Source organism: Coregonus clupeaformis, unplaced genomic scaffold, assembly GCF_020615455.1.
Source record: "Coregonus clupeaformis isolate EN_2021a unplaced genomic scaffold, ASM2061545v1 scaf1400, whole genome shotgun sequence".
NCBI classification, from domain to species: Eukaryota; Metazoa; Chordata; class Actinopteri; order Salmoniformes; family Salmonidae; genus Coregonus; species Coregonus clupeaformis.
This window is the reverse complement of record NW_025534854.1, coordinates 1-22,065: the sequence shown is the minus strand read 5'-3', so window position 1 is coordinate 22,065 and position 22,065 is coordinate 1. Positions and strand designations below refer to the sequence as shown.

The following is a 22,065-nucleotide window of genomic DNA, read 5'->3' as shown; positions in this document are numbered from 1 at the left end:
CAACACATTGTGTGGAATGACATCATAGGGTCTCATTTCAGTGTGTGTGTGTGTGTGTGTGTGTGTGTGTGTGTGTGTGTGTGTGTGTGTGTGTGTGTGTGACACAGAGGTTATACCAGGTAATATCAGCGAAAGAGAGAGGGAGAGAAAGAGTGAGAGAGAGAGAAACTTTGACAGGACCAACTTCCCCATAACACTCGCTGTTTAGTTTATTTCCCACAAGCCACATTTAGATTAATGGCCATTTAGAGAAAGAAAATGTATGTGTTGTATACTCACTCTACAGACCTGTTTACTGGGAGGGAAAACAACACGCAGACACAGAGACATGTCTTACTTCTGTGTTTGTGAGTATGCGCTTGTGTATGTGATGAGATGTTTAGAGAGCTGAATGACGCATCTTTAACAGAAACAGTGTGTGTGTGTGTATGCATGCTCATGCGTGCGTGTGTGTGTGTGTGTGAGAGGGAGAGAGAGAGATGTTCACAGGTAGCAGGGCTGTGTAAGATTAGCGATGGTTTACACAAGGGATTACCCACTTCCCGCATTTCAGTGCACCTAGAGAGGAGTGCACACCCGAAACACCTTAGGAACCCCACAGCACATCCCATCCCATACATTACATTTACATTTTAGTAATTTAGCAGACACTCTTATCCAGAGCGACTTCACTCACATCCTATACAGGAACGCTGCCATATCCCATCTGTTTACTGGACATGTTCCCAAAACATTCCCCCTGGACATGTTCCAAAACATTCCCACTTGCTTTATCACATTCTGGGATTACAGTGCAACACTACCACAGGGAGCAGAAACTGACTGGGGACCCTAATTCCTATATACTTTTGACCAGGTCCCATAGGGAATAGGGAGTCATTTTGGACACAACCCAAGTCTTTCCAGTCAAGGTCCAGACGTCGCATGCCTGACCTCAGTGCAGGAGTCCTCATACCTACCCAAGGTCAGAAATAAGCCTATAATAACAGTCATATTATCAATTATTTACTGCCTACCTCCCGCCACCTCCTACCCCTGTGTAACCCTCTGTCTGTAGGGGCTGGAGCACGGCATCAGACCAGTGTGTCTGAGATAATATATTATGAGTCAGGCCAGAGGAACTCCATATGGCTTAAGACACACAGGCACTCCATTTATCCTATTACAACTCATTTGGCCTGTCATCTCTTTAGAATAATGGAAAAATGGAAAAGGTTGTGATGGCCAACTAGAGACTACATTGTAAGGTCTTAGTTCTCGTGAGATTGTGTAACACATGCGTGCAAGCGCACACATGCACACACACAGAGATCTGTGTGTGTGTGCGCATGCATGGGTGCGCCCATGCCTGCATGAGTGTTTGTGTGCCTGTAGTGATCTTGATGGAGTGCTTGGTGATGAGGGATCTGTGGTAATGGCTAGCACATGCTGCTTCCCAGGCGGGTGAGGTGATTTTTAAGGTAAATGTGCTTGGCCTGTCGTAAACTCTGACAGATCCTGAGCTGCTGGGCTGCTGCTGTGTGATATTATTTTGCAAACACTTTCCAGGTTTGGAAAACAACAGGCAGAAACCTGCAACTCCTCTGAGTGTGAGGAAGAACACCTTTTCACACATGAAGGTTACGGCCCATGTGATTTGAAGAACTGCCCATTATTCATTATTCTCAATAGGTATTTTAATTGATTGAAGTTCCAATTCAGTCCCTACCACAGACACACATCACACAGAGGGAGACTAACATGAAATATGAGCACACACCGCTAAATGCACATTTAATAAAGCGATTCCACACATACACATACATACAGTGGGGAGAACAAGTATTTGATACACTGCAGGTTTTCCTACTTACAAAGCATGTGTCTGTAATTTTTATCATAGGTACACTTCAACTGTGAGAGACGGAATGTACAACAAAAATCCAGAAAATCACATTGTATGATTTTTAAGTAATTCATTTGCATTTTATTGCATGACATAAGTATTTGATACATCAGAAAAGCATAACTTAATATTTGGTACAGAAACCTTTGTTTGCAATTACAGAGATCATACGTTTCCTGTAGGTCTTGACCAGGTTTGCACACACTGCAGCAGGGATTTTGGCCCACTCCTCCATACAGACCTTCTCCAGATCCTTCAGGTTTCGGGGCTTTTGCTGGGCAATACGGACTTTCAGCTCCTTAGTTGCCCTGGCTGTGTGTTTCGGGTCGTTGTCATGCTGGAAGACCCAGCCACGACCCATCTTCAATGCTCTTACTGAGGGAAGGAGGTTGTTGGCCAAGATCTCACGATACATGTCCCCATCCATCCTCCCCTCAATACGGTGCAGTCGTCCTGTCCCCTTTGCAGAAAAGCATCCCCCAAAGAATGATGTTTCCACCTCCATGCTTCACGGTTGGGATGGTGTTCTTGGGGGTTGTACTCATCCTTCTTCTTCCTCCAAACACGGCGAGTGGAGTTTAGACCAAAAAGCTCTATTTTTGTCTCATCAGACCACATGACCTTCTCCCATTCCTCCTCTGGATCATCCAGATGGTCATTGGCAAACTTCAGACGGGCCTGGACATGCACTGGCTTGAGCAGGGGGACCTTGCGTGCGCTGCAGGATTTTAATCCATGACCGGCGTAGTGTGTTACTAATGGTTTTCTTTGAGACTGTGGTCCCAGCTCTCTTCAGGTCATTGACCAGGTCCTGCCGTGTAGTTCTGGGCTGATCCCTCACCTTCCTCATGATCATTGATGCCCCACGAGGTGAGATCTTGCATGGAGCCCCAGACCAAGGGTGATTGACCGTCATCTTGAACTTCTTCCATTTTCTAATAATTGCACCAACAGTTGTTGCCTTCTCACCAAGCTGCTTGCCTATTGTCCTGTAGCCCATCCCAGCCTTGTGCAGGTCTACAATTTTATCCCTGATGTCCTTACACAGCTCTCTGGTCTTGGCCATTGTGGAGAGGTTGGAGTCTGTTTGATTGAGTATGTGGACAGGTGTCTTTTATACAGGTAACGAGTTCAAACAGGTGCAGTTAATACAGGTAATGAGTGGAGAACAGGAGGGCTTCTTAAAGAAAAACTAACAGGTCTGTGAGAGCCGGAATTCTTACTGGTTGGTAGGTGATCAAATACTTATGTCATGCAATAAAATGCAAATTAATTACTTAAAAATCATACAATGTGATTTTCTGGATTTTTGTTGTAGATTCCGTCTCTCACAGTTGAAGTGTACCTATGATAAAAATGACAGACCTCTACATGCTTTGTAAGTAGGAAAACCTGCAAAATCGAGAGTGTATCAAATACTTGTTCTCCCCACTGTACATACAGAGATGAATAGAGGAACATAGAAGGTAGACAGACAGAGCCAAATCCAGACATAGCAGAGAAACATCGCAAACATGCACACACAGACACTAAAGACACATACTCTTGGAAAAAAGGTGTTCCAAAAGAGTTATTCACCTGTCCCCTTAGGATAACCCTTTTTGGTTCTAGGTAGAACCCTTTTTGGTTCCAGGTAGAACCCTTTTTGGTTCCAGGTAGAACCCTTTTTGGTTCCAGGTAGAACCCTTTTTGGTTCCAGGTAGAACCATCTGTGAAAACCAGAAGTACCTGGAACCAAAAACGGTTCTTCAAAGGGTTCTCCTATGGGGACAGCGAAATAACCCTTTTAGGGTGCAGACAGACACGGTAATAAACCCCTATTTCCTCCCATCCTCTGGCAGCAGGTACAGAGTGCATTGAGGACACAGACATAGAGCTGTGGATCAAAGACTCTGAGGCAGCTAGTTAAAGTGGTGTTTTGATGCCTATAAACGTCCGGGAATAGTTGACAAATCACCCAAGCATCCTTGAACTGGATCTGTGCACTATAGATGTCTTCGGGATAGTCTATGGTCTTTCAAAATCTTTCAATAGAACAATGGAGTTCATGCATAGAAGTGTGCATGGAGATGCCATTAAAGGGATGGGGGCAGAAGGCCATGGTATTTACCCCTGCTATGAGGTAGAATAGAGTGGGATAAACTGGCAGAGAGAGAGAAAACGTATTCCTATACACCCAGATCCAATGCCACCTACTGTATTCATGCTGTAATGTAAGCTCTTTTATTGGTTTTCTCATAGGCCTTTTATGTGTGATTTATGAATATGGGGGATTTCTGCTGGGTCTCAGTGTGGTTTGATGAAGTGTGAATTGGCCAGCCGACATAAGAGGACATGGAGAGAGTTTGTGGAGACCATCCACACAGCGAATGCTACTGCTGACAGGGATAGGGCTAGTTCCTCTGTTTAACTCTGCTCCCCTTCTCCTTCCCTCCCCCCTTCCTTTATTTATCCCTCTTTTATACTGGTGTCCTCTTATTGTTGCCCATGGAGTGTCTCTCATTATTTCCCTCTATCGCCATTGATTATTGTTGGTCGTTTACGTCTTTGACCAGTCCTATACCCACCTAACCACAAATCACCCTTTATCCTCTCCCCAACTCTTATACTGAAACTCAACCAGAGGCAAGAAGAGCAGGTCCAGGCCCAGCAAACCAGAGGATGGCTAAAAAGCCTGGCAGCAGGCATATGGTGGTGGTACCACACCCTTGGCCCAGCTCTGGATTACATGGTGAAAATACACAGTTTAAATATAGCCGTGTACACAACACAGACTCTTCTTAGTTTGCTCCTGTTTAAAAGTGTAGCCACAGCACACGTGCCACCCGGCCCAGAGTGAGGCTCCTCTTCCAACTATAAAGAGAGAGCCAGACCATACATAGGACCAGTGGAACCAGCAGGACAAACCAAACCAGAGTGCCTTTTCGAATACTGTTGACTGGCGGGCTGGCAGGAGGGATAGGTGCTTTTCTAGCTGGCATGGGTGAACAGTGCTGCTTACCTCAGTTGCATTAAGAATTTCTCGTTTCTTGGCTGTTAGTGCTCGGAAATTGGAGTTTGGAGACTGATGGGCTTACCTGATTATAACGTATTGAGGGTGTTTTCTTAGCTGACATATTACATCTAGCATTTAACACGCTACGAAGTTGACAGTTTTCTTTGTTACGTAGTTGACGGGTGTCAAGTGTAGTGTATCATCTTGTTTGCATGTAGCTATGTATCTATTCACTTGGTTGTTAGGTGTGTCTCTTCTCACCTCATTGTCCGTGCCTACATCCAGCATGACTGGCAGACACTGCTGGGGTGGCATGCCTCCACAGGCCGTGTAGAGTGCCAGTTTGCCCACGGGGATGCCCATGCCGTAGCAGCCCAGGTCCCCCAGGCCCAGGATCCTCTCTCCGTCCGTCACACACACCGCCTGTCAATCACAGCACATCACACCTGTCAATCATACCTGTGATTCTGTGTCAATCAAATACATTATCAGTCAGAGCAGACTGTCTATGGCTCTAGATAACAGTAAATTCCTTTCGACTTCCTGTTTGAAATTAACCAAATAAACTCTCAGATTAGTCAAAAATGTTATCATAATATCAGGCAGTGAAAATACAGTAACCAGCAAATAAAGCCAGCATATTCATTAGCCAATCAGTTACAGGGGTAGAAGGATTACTTTATACTATTCCAGGTATTCCTTAAAGAGGTTGGGTTTCAAGTGTCTCCGGAAGGTGGTCAGTGACTCCGCTGTCCTGGCGTCATGGGGAGCTTGTTCCACCATTGGGGTGCCAGAGCAGCAAATAGCTTTGACTGGGCTGAGCGGGAACTGTGCTTCCGTAGAGGTAGGGGAGCTAGCAGGCCAGAGGTGGATGAACGCAGTGCCCTCGTTTGGGTGTAGGGTCTGATCAGAGCCTGAAGGTATGGAGGTGCCGTTCCCCTCACAGCTCCGTAGGCAAGCACCATGGTCTTGTAGTAGATGACAGGTCCGCAGGGAGTCTAGCTTTCCTCCATAACCAATCAATTACTGTACAGTTAGCATACATTACATTGCCATGATTTAACAGTAGATATTCAAACTAGCTAACAGCATTGCTGTGCTTCCATCGCTACATTCCCACACTACCCTTCCAACCACCCACCAATCCTGCTTTTCGCCTCCATCTCCCCTGTAGGTCTGGCCCGGTCCTGCTTCACCCAACCTAACTATGTACTCTCATTAAACAGAAAACAACAAACGGATTGCCTGACTCTCTCTTGTGTGGATATTACAATGTTGGATTTTACAACCGAATGATTGTGTAACACAACCTGATCACCAGGGTTGTTTAGAAAAACTTTGTCCACGTAATTGTGAAAATGTATCTTTGGCTTCACAATAACTTGACTGACATTAACATTAAAACATAATCATGCTTAATAAGTGACAACAAACAACAAATATACAAAGCTCTGAATGCTGATTGTCTGAAATCCGTGGTACATGACAAAAAAAAATTCTAATTATGTTGGTAACCAGATTATTTAAGTGATAATGCCCAAGAAGCCGGTGTTTGGAGGATATGGCAAGGGTGTTGTTAGGCCCGAGACTAAGTCGAGGGCCGGCAAACAGTGGCAATATATCCTCCAAACACCAGCTTTGAGGGCATTACCAACATATTTTAATAATTATATATTTTCATTCAAACATTTATTTTGATGGATTTATTCATACTATTTCATCCTTCCACGAGATATAGTCCCGACACAAATCTAGGGTTCTTACCCAAAGCCGGCTGGTGGTTCGTTCTATTGGTTCGGTTGCCAGAGACGCGACCCAGTCGTTAAGTATTTTTGTTCTGTATCTATCGTTCGTTCTAAATGTTCTATTGCCATACTGGCTGGCAACGTTCTTATCCCTTGCTTGCTAGCTAGCCAACTACAGCTAACTTACAGTCACATCAAACAGTGCAGCCAGAATAACAGCAAACCGATGCATTTGCAATTGTTTAAGCTGTTTTCTAGTGACATTTATTTGGATATATCCATAACAATGAGCTAAGAACGCGTGATTTCACCTGGCATAGAAAATGTGCTCTCTTATCAGGATACTGTTGTTCAGGGGAGCTAGCCAACAACACAGCTAACACAATCACTTCAAACTGAAGCTGTTTTCTATTGATATTTCTTTGTATATACAGTACCAGTCAAAAGTTTGGACACACCTAATCATTCAAGGGTTTTTCTTTATTTTTGACTATTTTCTACATTGTAGAATAATAGTGAAGACATCAAAACTATGAAATCATGTAGTAACCAAAGTGTTAAACAAATCAAAATATATTGTATATTTTAGATTCTTCAAAGTAACCACCCTTTGCCTTGATGACAGCTTTGCACACTCTTGGCATTCTCTCAACCAGCTTCATGAGGAATGCCTTTCCAACAGTCTTGAAGGAGTTCCCACATATGCTGAGCACTTGTTGGCTGCTTTTCCTTCACTTTGCGGTCCAACTCATCCAAAACCATCTCAATTGGGTTGAGGTCGGGGGATTGTGGAGGCCAGGTCATCTGATGCAGCACTCCATCACTCTCCTTCTTGGTCAAATAGCCCTTACACAGCCTGGAGGTGTGTTTTGGGTCATTGTCCTGTTGAAAAACAAATGATAGTCCCACAAAGCGCAAACCAGATGGGATGGCATATCACTGCAGAATGCTGTGGTAGCCATGCTGGTTAAGTGTGCCTTGAATTCTAAATAAATCACAGACAGTGTCACCAGCAAAGCACCCCCACACCATCACACCTCCTCCATGCTTCATGGTGGCAACCACACATGCGGAGATCATCCGTTCACCTACTCTGCGTCTCACAAAGACACGGCAGTTGGAACCAAAAATCTCAAATTTGGAGTCATTAGACCAAAGGACAGATTTCCACCGTTCTAATGTCCATTGCTCGTGTTTCTTGGCCAAAGCAAGTCTCTTCTTATTGGTGTCCTTTAGTAGTGATTTCTTTGCAGCAATTCGACCATGAAGGCCTGATTCACGCAGTCTCCTCTGAACAGTTGATGTTGAGATGTGTCTGTTACTTGAACTCTGTGAAGCATTTATTTGGGCTGCAATCTGAGGTGCAGTTAACTCTAATGAATTTATCCTCTGCAGCAGAGGTAACTCTGGGTCTTCCTTTCATTTTGGCGGTCCTCATCAGCGCTTTATGGTTTTTGCGACTGCACTTGAAAAAACTTTTCCGGATTGACTGACGTTCATGTCTTAAAATAATGATGGGCTGTCGTTTCTCTTTGCTTATTTGAGCTTTTCTTTCCATAATATGGACTTGGTCTTTTACCAAATAGGGCTATCTTCTGTATACCCCCACCTACCTTGTCACAACACAACTGATTGGCTCAAACGCTTTAAGAAGGAAAGAAATTCCACAAATTAACTTTTAAGAAGGCACACCTGTTGGATTTTGGATTTGTTTAACACTTTTCTGGTTACTACATGATTCCATATGTGTTATTTCATAGTTTTGATGTCTTCACAATTTTTCTACAATGTAGAAAACAGTAAAAATAAAGAAAAACCCTGGAATGAGTAGGTGTGTCCAAACCTTTGACTGGTACTGTATATCCATAAACATTATGCTGAATTATAATTTCGACTGGCTGAGAAAAGCAGCCTATCTGTCTGTCTCGTCCCGACTCCTACACATTCATTATTATGGGATAGCGGGTGATCGAATTTCAATATTGAAACAATGTTGCAAATGTCAGAGACAGACAGCAAGGTTTACACAAATCTCCGCTATTGAAAACCAATTGCTAGTCTAAAAGAAATGGGAGATAATGTCCAGATGCTTTCTACAGTGGAGATCAACTTTATAAATTGTCTGGCTGGGCTGATGAGACAGTGAATTGCGCAGTGAGATGGAACAGAGTAAATAGGCATTTCAACGTCATAGCTTTAGCCGGTGGTAACTTGTGGAATAGACACAAGCTGGAATGCGGTTTTAACCTATCAGAGTCCAGGATTAGACCCACCCGTTGTATAAAATAGCAATAAGGCACCTCTGGGGCTTGTGGTATATGGCCAATATACCACGGCTAAGGGCTGTGTCCAGGCACTCCGCGTTGCGTTGTGCTTAAGAACAGCCCTCAGCCGTGGTATATACATAGACTTTTTGCTTTACTCATCTCATATGTATATACTGTATTCTACTGTATTTTAGTCTATGCCACTCAGACATTGCGCGTCCTAATATTTATATTCTTCTACTTTTAGATGTGTGTATTGTGTGTATTGTTGTGATACTACTGCACTGCTGGAGCTACACCCACAATAACATCTGCTAAATATGTGTATGTGACCAATAAAATGTGATTTGATATTGGCCATATACACCACACCTCCTCTGGCCTTATTGCTTAATTGTATCGCATTCCTCAACAACATGAAAGCAGATGGAACTATTAATGGAACAATTAAATGGAACAATCTTCCCATAAATCTTACAGGTAGAATAAACCTCTTTAGAATGGCATGGTTCCCAACGTTCCTATATTTATTTTTGGTAATACCAATTACCCCACCAAAGACATTCTTTAAAAAAGTATACCCTGTCATAAGACTTTATATGGGCAAATAAAACAAAAGGAAAGTTTTACATCTCCCTAAGTCTGAAGGTGGTTTTAACCTTCCAGATTGGGAATTGTATCTACTCACCGCCAAAGGCTTTTACCTGCGACATATTGTTAAATGCACTAAAGAGGAACAAAGGGTATATATTGAAGATGCGTATGCACATCCCCAGAATCTTTTCACGTGTCTATAGCTAAGAACATTAACAACTTCATAGTTAAGAACACAATAACAATATGTAAGAAAATTAAACGGATTCTACAAGAACCAATATCACTCCCTAAAACACATCCCTATAGAACAATCCTTGGATAGCTTTTCAGAATTCACGGAAAAATTGTCCCACATGGAAAACTAACGGCATAGACACCGTAAATGACTTGGTAATAGGAAATACAATTATTTCCATGACAGAATTAAAAAGTCATTTTGGACTTACCAATGAATACATTTTCAAATACAATCTTTTGGACATCAGAGCAATGTTGAGGGAATCCTATTTGAGTCAGAAAAGGAAATTCATATGATTGGTAAGATATACAAAACCTTGCAGATATAAACTATTGGAACGAAGACTTAAAAATAACTGATATTGGCACAAGATGGAGGGAGTGTTGGAACATAACTAACGAAATTACAGTTAACGAAAATGTACGCTTAATCCAGTATAAACTAATGTATAGAATGTATTATACAAGAGACAAAACTCACAAATTCTACAGCACAACGGCAGTCATGTCTTAAGCGTAAAATTAACAATGTCTCCATAATTCATGCCTTCTGTGAGTGCTATAAAGTCCAAAAGTTATGGGTGGCGTTAGAAAGTTGGCTGTTTTACAATGTATCTTTACTTTTCATCCGTCTATCTGCATACTTCAAGACACTGCATGAGGGTGAGATGAGATAACCAATGGGTTGCACCATACTTTCTCAATCATTTTGAAAAAACATTTCTTAGAATCTGGAAATCAAATGATCCTCCATGGTAAAGACAGTGGAAGAATCAAATCCAATATTATTTAAACATTGAAAAGGTGTGGGCGACAGAACAGAACAGAACAAAACAGAATAGCGCAATTTGAGGCCATATGGCATAGAGTCTTACAAGCACTGGATAGATGTGGTGGGAATATGTGGGTCTGGGCAGGTGTGACGTCAAAGATGTTTGTGTGTGTCTGTCTGTTGTATTTCGTCTGTATATGTTTATATTGTTTGAAAAATATATATATCTTACAAAAAAAATGTAAAAATCATCATCAGGAGCACTCCATCATCAATATCAACTCAATCAACTTCACAATATGTTCGATCCCAAAACACATGTGTTTTTCCATGATTAGTCTATGACGGCGCCCCCTCTGGCACTGCGCTTTTACAGCTTTGTTCCACACTGGTTCCACAGCACCCTGACACCGCCTCAAGGGATGATGTCATCCGCCTACTCATTTTTTTAATGCCTAATGAACACATGATTAGGGGTTTATGACATTGTTCTAACAGCAAAACCTGTTATTATTTTTTGGATAAATGTCATTAATAGTCCCATGCATTTGGGACTTAATAGTTTATTTCTTTATTGGTCCTTTTTATTATTGGAACTATGTAAGTAGGGCATTGGATAGTGATAAATAGTTGTATGGATAATAAGAGGGCCTGTGTGTGAGCTCAGGGCTGCAGAGGGAAATGCCATTGTGTTGACAGCTGTGAACAGGTGGTAGAGCGGCTAGCGGCTGCAGCAGGTATATCTTTACATGAGGAATACCTGGACGATTCGTCATACTGACTCTATATGACAAGATCATGACTTGCACATAGCTGCACTGGTATATTAAAGCTCAGTTGGTTGTAATGGCCTCAAACAGGCCAGATCCTAACTGAATATATCTGTTGAACTCATTGACATCAATGCATGATTTACAAGAAAGTTGGAGTTACACTAAATATACACAAAAGTATGTGGACACCAGTTCAAATTAGTGGATTCGGCTATTTCAGCCACACCTGTTGCTGACAGGTGTCTAAAATCGAGCATACAGCCATGCAATCTCCATAGACAAACATTGGAAGTAGAATGGCCTTACTGAAGAGCTCAGTGACTTTCAACGTGGAACCATCATAGGATGCCACCTTTCCGTCAGTTCATCAAATTTCTGCAATGCTAGAGCTGCCCCAGTCAACTGTAAGTGCTGTTATTGTGAAGTGGAAACGTCTAGGAGCAAGTGGTAGGCCACACAACCTCACAGAACAGGACCTCTGAAGCGCATAGCGCGTAAAAATAGTCTGTCCTCGGTTGCAACACTCACTACCGAGTTCCAAACTGCCTCTGGAAGCAACATCAGCACAATAACTGTTAGTTGGGAGCTTCATGAAATGGGTTTACATGGCCGAGCAGCCGCACACAAGACTATGATCACCATGCGGAATGCCAAGCATCGGCTGGAGTGGCGTAAAGCTCGCCGCCATTAGACTCTGGAGCAGTGGAAACGCGTTCTCTGGAGTGATGAATCACGCTTCACCGTCTGGCAGTCCGACGGACAAATCTGGGTTTGGCGGATGCCAGGAGAATGCTACCTGCCCCAATGCATAGTGCCAACTGTAAAGTTTGGTGGAGGAGGAATAATGGTCTGGCTGTTTTTCATGGTTTGGTCCAGGCCCCTTAGTTCCAGTGAAGGGAAATCTTAACGCTACAGCATACAATTACATTCTAGACGATTCTGTGCTTCCAACTTTGTGGCAACAGTTTGGGGAAGGCCCTTTCCTGTTTCAGCATGACAATGCCCCCGTACACAAAGTGAGGTCCATACAGAAATGGTTTGTCAAGATCGGTGTGGAAGAACTTGACTGGCCTGCACAGAGCCCTGACCTCAACCCAATCGAACACCTTTGGGAGGAATTGGAACGCCGACTGCGAGCCAGGCCTAATCGCCCAACATCAGTGCCTGACCTCACTAATGCTCTTGTGGCTGAATGGAAGCAAGTCCCCATAACAATGTTCCAACATCTAGTGGAAAGCCTTCCCAGAAGAGTGGATGCTGTTATCGCAGCAAAGGGGGGACCAACTCCATATTAATGCCCATGATTTTGGAATGAGATGTTTGACGAGCAGGTATCCACTTAATTTTGGTCATGTAGTGTACGTGTGCCTATCAGTGGTGGCTGGTGGGAGGAGCTATAGGAGGACGGGCTCATTGTAATGGCTGGAACGGAATTAATGGAACGGTATCAAACACATCAAACATTTGGAAACCAAATCTCTCCTCCATTCCAGCCATTACAATGAGCCCGTCCTCCTATATCTCCTCCCACCAGCCTCCACTGGTGCCTATCCCCAGTTATCCCAGTGTCCATACAGAGAACTACCAAGATTGCTAACCCCTGACTTCTAAGTCAGGGCTGCCCAACTTCCTCCTGGAGAGCTACTCTCAGAATTTCACTCCAACCCTGATCAAACACACCTGATTCTACTAATTAGCAGCTCACCAGGACCTTGATTCGCTGGATCAGGTGTGTAATTTACAACAGGCCTGGAGCAAAACCCTGCATTCCCCAGTAGCAATACCTGCCTTTAACCATCAGACAGAACAACTAGGCTTAACATCGTAAAGGGCATAGCACCCCTAATAGAGAGATAGGTTGTGTCTGAAATGGAACCCTATTTCTGCACTATATAGGGAAAAGGGTGCCATTTCAGGTTTGACCATAGACTTACGCGTATGTCCTTCTCTGGCCAGCTCTGGAGCACGGTGGAGATGTGAGTGAGGTCATGGATGGTGATGAAAAGACCCCTGGAATAGATCAGAGATCAGATCAGATGAGTTATAATGAGTGAGACCAGATAAACTGTTTACAGTACCTTTTACATTGCGCATCGATTACCAGCATAAGGAAATACTGTAGTTTTGCTCAGTGCATGGTCAGTACGGAGAAAACATTAGTCTTTGCATTCAGTTTTAAATGGTTCTTTGATACCTGAGTGGAAGCTTGGAATTAACTTTAAGCACCATTTGAGTAGCTTTTTGAAGTTTCAATCCTATTTTGTGCCCTTTTCCCCCCTACGTATGCTGTAATATCCCAGAGCAGATGCCACCTGGAAAATAGATAGCTGAGCCAGGGACCCCTCTATTGTTCCTCTGCTCCAGGAAAAGCTAGATCGATACGCTTAGTCTGTGTGCGTGTGTGTAGGCCCACAGTGTGGGATGTCCAGCCCAGAAGGGTTTCAGCTCGGCCCAACAAAGCCATCTGCCCATGATGTGGAGGCACTATCATCTTCATATGTGCCAGCAACAATAAAAAAAACATCTCTATTGTAAAATCTGCTCATAAACTAAAAAGCTGGAAAGCGAGAACAAAAATGTGAAGCACCAAACAGCCCAAAACCCTGTTAAAAAATAACCAGAACACGAAAAGGGTTGGAAAGAAGAAGGGAGACATAAATGTGTCACATAAAAATGCCCTGATAACTTTAAAGTTTCAGCTGAGGTCAACCCCAATGTCATGGCTGGGTATTAACTTCCCTGCCAGACTTAGGTAACTACAGACAATAACAGGCAATAACAGTACAGAGACAGTACAACAAGTCTAATAGTAATGACAAACCTGATGACACAATCCTTGTATCAAGGCCTACTAGATTAGAGTTGTGAGATTCGGTTAGCCATGAATAGTCACATTTCATCCCCCGGAGAAACTGGAAACCTTCCAACCTTTCTACTACATCATATCATTTGGAAAACCTCTGGAGTTGAAACTTGGGTTTTGGGTTAGTTTCCATGGTGTGTGTGTGTACGTGCATGTCTGTTTGCATGTTTATGTCTGTGTGACTGTGCATGCATGTGCTTGTGTGCGCGTAGGTATACGTCTATATGCATGTGTGTACGAGGCTGATAGAGGACCAGTCAGTATGGGGGCCACATGACTTGAGTTAAAAGGTAGAGAGAGCGAGCCTCTCACACATGTTGACCCACGTCACTCACCCCCGGGGCTCTACATATTTGGCCTCCATAGGTAAACACTGTGTCCTCCTACCACGTTTCTGATGAATCTGAGTCGCTATTTCCAAAATAAGAATAGAGAGAAAGAAACACACAACGAGGAAATTAAGAGCAGGAAGTAAGAGATGGAAATTCGATTTTACAGCAAAAGAAAAAGATTGAAAGGATGAGAGACGAGAGATTGAGAGAGACAGTGAGAGCAAGACAGAGGGAAAGAGAAAGAGAGAGGAACACCTCTCTCGAGTTGAGACCTGTTAGGGAGGTCAAAGAGGGGACCAAAACAAGAACAAACGAGACATAAAAACCAAAACATCCATGGTCAGTCACACTCTTCTAAATGTTTAAACTGGACTAGCAATGGCTGCCAGAGGTCACTCACGTAACGGGAAAGCTAACGATCAGCGACAACTCATATGTGTTTGACCATCAGTGATCAAACACATGCACACAAACACACGCACGTCCTGTTTGAAGCGCTTCATTTGTGGATCATTTGCTCAGTCTGTCTGTGTAGCGTTTAAACAGCTGTGAAGAGCTGGATTTGCGTGCAGTGTGTGCGTGCAGTGTGTGCGTGCAGTGTGTGTGTGTGCAGTGTTTATGTGTGTGCGTGTGTGTGTGTGTGTGGCCTGTGAGAGTTGAGTGTGTGAGAAGCCTGTGAGAGCATTGTGGCAGTGGAGTGTGTGAGGCCTGCTGGGTGTGTTTGCCTGCAGCGACCGTGGGGCAAAGAGCTGAGATGCTGCCAATCCCAGAGCTAAGAGATCCAGGCCAGGGAAAGGAGCATGTTGATGGTGGTGTTGGTAGGGGATATATAATATAATATTAGAGGGGGTCGGGGGAAAGGGATGGTCCTCACTGGCTGGACTGACCCCATTCACTGGTGTTGGTGAAAATTACTCGTCTGAGATGTGATAGACATGGACATGGCTCTTAACACATTATGACCATTGATGTTCCTCATTACAGCATTATAGCTCTATTATTTGTTCAAATATCTCACTTGAATTCTCCCAATCCGTTCCTCTATCATTATTTCTCTCCCTTCCCCCATTCTCTCTCTTTCCCTCTCACTGTCTATCTATCTCAGCACTCTTCAGTGCTGTCGGGGGAGACGTTGACCCCATGACCCTGAGATGATGGAGAAGGTGTCCTCAGCGCCTCTGACGCCTTTTCCCCCGACCCCCTCTAAACATCTGTACAGGGCCTCCAGCACCCTCTCCATCCCTTAGGAACAGTACTGGTGTTACAATAGGACAGGGAGTGGGACATTCTTCTGCCGCATCTCCTAGGCTGAAGGGAAAGGGGTGAGCTATTCCGTGAGAAGGGGGCGAGATCTGAGCTTTCTCACCAAGAGTCTAATGACCCCATAATCATAATCATATTACCTCTCAGAATCAACTCATCTGGATCTAGGTGACAAAATCAAAGGGAATCTTGAAAGGAAGGAGACACAATACTGTTTAACAATGTATTTGAGAGATCAAATGTGTTTTAAGAATGCACACCTTGAGATAGATACAGTATGAGGTTGGTTAGGGGTGTTTGTGGAGTGTATAACTGTCTGTAAGAACTTGAGCACTGATAGGTGGATGGTATAGTCTTGTGTAGAACCTCCTCGGAGACTGTGTGGTGAGAGACAGAGAGAGAGCGAGAGAGAGAGAGCGAGAGAGAGAGAGCGAGAACGAGAACGAGAGACCAGCGGAAAGAAGGAAGAGGGAGAGAGAAGGAAAGAAAACCGCACCGGGCTGAATCAGCAATACCGCTGACCCACAACCCAGCAGAAAACACAACCCAGGGAGTGTGTGCCGAGAGGGGGACCACAGCAACAATACAGCCCCAGCAGGAGCTGCTCTCTAACCTTGACCCACAACATGGCCAGAGCCCCAGAGAGACACCAACTTCTGACAGACTACCGACCCGTGTCCTCAACAAACACAGAGAGTCAGCCACTCACCCAGAATACATCCGCCACCTGCACCTCACCGCTCACCCGATTCAAGACTCTCTCTGCTGCTCGTTAGCCATTACCTCTGAACAGCTAAACTGTCACTAAGCAGTGTGAGCTGTGTGTGTGTGTGAGCACAGTGAGAATGCAATGGGGGGTGAAACAACCTGTGCCAGTTATGTGCTGTTCAACGCAACCTTTTTGGTCAAAGTTCAATAAGTCAATCTTAATAGGATTTGATTTTGAAAGCATTCTAAAATGTCACTCAGAGACTTCTAAGTGCTTTTACAAGGCAAAAAGCCAAGGCCCAAACAGTGGGTTACATAAAACATCTGGGACAGTTTCCGTACCTACAATACCATTGATACTAGCCTTCATTTAATATGCATCTGTGATTGGAGTGGACAGATAAGAGTGGAAAGATATAGGCATAGAGTGGACAGCTATGTACAGTTATACTGTGCAATATCCACTTCTGGGTCCTGTGACAGCAACACAGCTGTAACTGTTATGGTAGCCAGGTACCTACTGTACTATTTAGAGTAATTAAAGTCTCATTACGAATAAGTGCTGTCATTGTTGAAATACTGTATGGCTTATGAGCGGTTATGTATTGCAAACTCTGTCAGTTACACACACACACACACACACACACACAGCTATGACAGTAACCATACACTGACAAGATCTCACAGATAGTGACACACAGATACCTCCCATATTGATGTAATCCTATGGGTGTGTGCGTGTCAGTGTGTGTGTGTGTGTGTGTGTGTGTGTGTGTGTGTCCCAGTGCATAGTTAAGGATGAAGAATTGCAGTCTGCTCTCCAAGATTTCCATAAAGAGAAATGACATGAACAATAACATGTAATTTAACACATGCAAGACCTAGACTACAATGGGTTGTACCACACAGACTGATTTCCGATATGACCTCTGCTGGGACTAATTTTCAAAGCAACTTCAAAAAACAGCTTATTCCAACTTTGTCCAGCTGCTGGGTAATGAATCTAGGATTCAGATATTTTCAAATGGCCTTCAGACTAACTGAAACATGAAGTCACAAATAACAAAAAGATCAAAACTCTCAGATGTTCATTAGTAATGGTCTTATTCACCACATCGCTGTGAGCCAATGGGCTAGAATAATAATAAGGACAAAGCAGTGAAGGTAATAACTTTTCTCTGCAAAAGAAATCATCTGTTTGGATTGGAGAGATTTTTCATTTGGGAGAGAGAGGGAGGGAGGAGTTTGTGACACAGCAAATATCTCTGGTCTTCACTCTTTCCAAACCCAACAGAGAACACTGTGGAATACCCTTGTGAACCCTTTGGGGGTCACAAGAGAATTCAAGTATTTTGTCTCCTACCAAAACATATCAATCGCGCATTTGCTTCTGTCAATAGACTGGAAAGATAGCAGTGTGGGGTCGAGCACACATGCTGACCATCCAGCTTCTCCGTCATCCTTCTTAAGAATTATGTGTTGGGCAGCATCCTCTAAAGACCACTATATTGGAAGAATTTAAGGGAAACGGTGATCAGAGAGAGCGAGAGAGAGAAAAAGCAGAGAAAGAGGGAGAGAAATAAAGAGAGAGAGAAGGGAGTCATTTCTTTAACTGGATGTGGTATCTGACCGCAAGCTGAAGAAATGGACTGACAGTACAATATTTGAGCCATGAGGTCACTGATTTCTTCCTTCTCCTAGCGGTATTTAAAGATACGCTCCGGAACTTTGGCGACTACTAAGTATTTTTTATACCTCCCGCTTTGGGCTGGATGTGTCAATGTGTAGTTCATACATGCATAATTTATGAGCAGAATTACTGTCTTACCTCAATTAGCCACAAAATCCAATTTTCCCCCACCTGGGCCAACCCCCTAGCAATTTGAGTTCAACCAATGAGCTTCAGCCCCTCGACATTTGAGTGACAGCTAGCAAGAGGCACATCATGCACACACAGCAGAGCGAGAGAGAGATAAAAATGACACTAGATGACTCAATGAACTGGAGACGGAGGCAAGGGTCAAACTATACTCACTCACAGCACAGGAGCAACATACTCAATATCAATAAAATTGCTATTTTCATTCTTTTTCATTAATTGTGTTTGTTTATCTTAAAACTAAAGTTAAAACAAACTCGAGCAGGTTTCACATGACATGCAAAAGAAGGATGAAGCAAGCCGGGATAGGCTATACGGACACGCAGACCACGTGTATGGCATCGTTTGGGCGAGCGGTTTGCTGATGTCAACATTGTGAACAGAGTGCCCCATGGTGGCGGTGGGGTTATGGTATGGGCAGGCATAAGCTACGGACAATGAACACAATGGCAATTTGAATGCACAGAGATACCGTGACGAGATCCTGAGGACCATTGTCGTGCCATTCATCCGCCGCCATCACATCATCTTTCAGCATAATAATGCACAGCCCCATGTCGCAAGAATCTGTACACAATTCCTGGAAGCTGAAAATGTCCCAGTTCTTCCATGGCCTGCATACTCACCAGACATGTCATCCATTGAGCATGTATGGGATGCTCTGGATCAACGTGTACGACAGCATGTTCCAGTTCCCTCCAATATCCAGCAACTTCGCACAGCCATTGAAGAGGAGAGGGACAACATTCCACAGGCCACAATCAACAGCCTGATCAACTCTATGCGAAGGAGATGTGTCGCGCTGCATGAGGCAAATAGTGGTCACAACAGATACTGACTGGTTTTCTGATCCACGCCCCTACCTTTTTGTTAAGGTATTTGTGACCAACAGATGCATATCTGTATTCCCAGTCATATGAAATCCATAGATTACGGCCTAATGAATTTATTTCAATTAACGGATTTCCTTTATGAACCACACACACGCACCCGCTCGGGGAGCACTGCCGTCCGGCAGTTTAGTTTAGTTTATTAGGATCCCCAAGATATTTTATTTTTATATTTAATTTAAATATAATAAGTTATATATAGGAAAGACACAGACATTTATTTATTGTCTCTTGGTGTCTTTCCTATATATATATATATATTTTTTTTTTGAATATAATGTAATATCTTATGTTGTTCTAGTCTATTACTGTTCTGTACTTTTTCCATGTATTTGTACCTTTAATGTGGACCCCAGGAAGAGTAGCTGCTGCATGTGCAGTAGCTAATGGGGATCCTAATAAACTAAACTAAACTGCCGGACGTCAGTGCTCCCCGAGCAGGAGCAAAGGACACTGTGCCCTGTTGTGTTGTGTTGCCGGCTTGCAGCGCAAAGTCCTACACTGCAGCACAGTGACATCCAGATGGTTACCACCAATATTACAAGTTATTTCTTGTGTAGGCTGCTATCCTACTCAAAATATAATCAAGTGGGATGGAACAAATTGGCCATGTTAACTACCGCCGGCGACATGTGATACAGCTGCCTAGCCTGCCTGATAGGAACCAACTACATAGCACCTCGATTCAACTCCATTGCAATGGTAATTTGCACCGGCTTGTCATGGTGACATCCAGAAGGTGACTAATACAACAAGTTCTCTTCCTTGCCCATCGAAATAAACACAACTTTATTTTACTAGTTTTAACTAGTCCCATGCTGCTGTTATTGGCAGCTAGACAGAATAAACTAGCTAGCTGGGAAAGCTCATCAGGATGAATTACTGCTGCTACATTTGACCCCCACGGCGAGCTCAGTGTGTTGCACGTATCAAGTAAAGGGGCTTTTAGCGGCCAGTTAGTTATCAGAGTGAGTTATGGTAACGGTCAAAGAGTAGAGGTCAGGTCAGTCATTAACGTTAGGTAGACAGGAAGTTTTAGATAACCCTTTTTAAGGTAGAAATTCACCCTAAGATGTTTTCTGCAACTGTCTAAAAGGTTATGGGACCTATAGGGGAAAAGATAAGGGGGAAATTAACTGTTTTTTGCAACAGTTGGCTATAGGGATCTGGAATAACACACGCCTGTTTCAGTGAGTAAACCAGCACCAACCAGTATCAAAACAATAGCAGCAACATATGGAGGAGGAAAAAGAGCCAATAGTGGGCAGGTCGCTGGCGCTGCCCATCAATAACCCAACCAATGCCAGGGCCTGTACTGACGGTCGCTCTGTTCGCCCAGTTTTAAAAATAACTAATTACAACGGAATGGAGCGGCATCAAAGAGGCTAAATATGCAGCAGAGCTCTGGGAGATGGAAAATATCTCAGTTAAAACTCGAGACGGTGGGGGAATTTGGAACGGTGACGGAAGAATCCAGCATCAGCTGGACAAACTGCCACCCTCCCCGATCTCCCCCTTTTTACACTCTACACTCTTTTTCTTCTGTGGCCGCCCACATGCCATAGCAGGCTGGGCCACTCAGTATTTCAATGTTAGACAGAATTCCATTGCATGAGAAGCATTCCCGCTGCCTGAACCGGCCGGCCGCCCCCTGTTCCATAAAACCTCTGGAGCGAGACCATTCCCATAACCCTTCCTCCATTCCTCCCTCCTGAGTCACTTGTCTTTCTACTGCAGCCCATTGAATATAGGCCATGCCTCCACAGGCCAGAGCATCTTCCCATATGGAGCCTTCCAGATCTGCAGCCACTGATGCTGCAGCCGCAGTGGTGGATGATATTGGCAATTTGATAAGGCTCTTATCACATTGGATGACAATAGCAAACAGGATTTGTGCCGCCAAGCAGACATGCAGCCAACCTGAATGTGCTGTAAATAACAACCAGACATTGAGAGGTCTGAGAGTTTTATTAAGGCCTACTGTACTGGTCTGGATGAGGAGAGAGCGAGAGAGAGAGAGAGCGAGAAGGCCAGGTATCCATTCCAGAATGCTCAGTATAAGAGTGGACTGCTGAGGAGAGTGTCAAGTTTCTCTCAGGCCTTACTTACATAACAGGAGGAAAAGTCCCTCTTCCCAAAGACAGACATCCTGCTAAAGGAATCAGAGCCACAGACCTGCATAAACTGATGAGGTCTCCGATATCTTTCAGCCACATGCAGCTACACTTTCCATTAATTAGCCCCTTCTGCAGAGATCATTTCTGGCACGCGAGTGACAGTGTGTGGGTTGAAATGTGCCTCCTATTTGTGTCGTAACGTATCAGATTTTATATTTGACTCTGCCAACTGTGTGCAATGATCAATTACTGTGCGTTTCTGCAAAATGCTACTTTGTGTTAGCAACAGAGGTCAAGATTGGATCATACCACATGAGAAAATTGCATTAGTCTTTCCACTAAGTTTGGATGGGATCTGCCTTTTTTTTCTGGGAAAATAACCTAAAAGTAGTGTGGTAGAGATGGGAGACAGGTCAAAAATGTTATAGCATCATTAAATACTGTATGTGAGACTATTTGAATTTTAGTAGATGTATGGGGGCAGTACTGGGCAGGCTGCTACAACGATGTCCACTGTGAAACAGCTGTAGAACCACTTTAATGGAACATTTATATGACACAAACACTGGCCTGGACTGGGACAAACATATTTTATGACAAACAACCAGACATTTCACACACAATCCAGATTTTAGTATTAGAATTTTATTCGGAACCCCCATTTTCTTCCCCCAGAAGAAGAACAATGCTCTAGGCCAAGACTTTGACTGGCTTTTGGAGATCACGATGACTGTTGGAATCC

At 43.7% G+C, this 22,065-nt stretch overlaps 1 protein-coding gene across 1 annotated transcript in view; it reads right to left on the bottom strand.

Moving 5' to 3' along the window:
- The window catches only part of LOC121555943 (NADP-dependent malic enzyme), a gene marked incomplete at its 5' end in the record, with an annotated part of 49,977 nt that extends 36,710 nt beyond the window's left edge, over positions 1 to 13,267 (bottom strand). The window contains 2 exon segments of the mRNA XM_045218142.1: positions 5,142 to 5,303; positions 13,206 to 13,267. Coding sequence (XP_045074077.1) covers positions 5,142 to 5,303; positions 13,206 to 13,267 — 224 coding nt within the window.
- Positions 13,268 to 22,065: the final 8,798 nt, after the last annotated feature.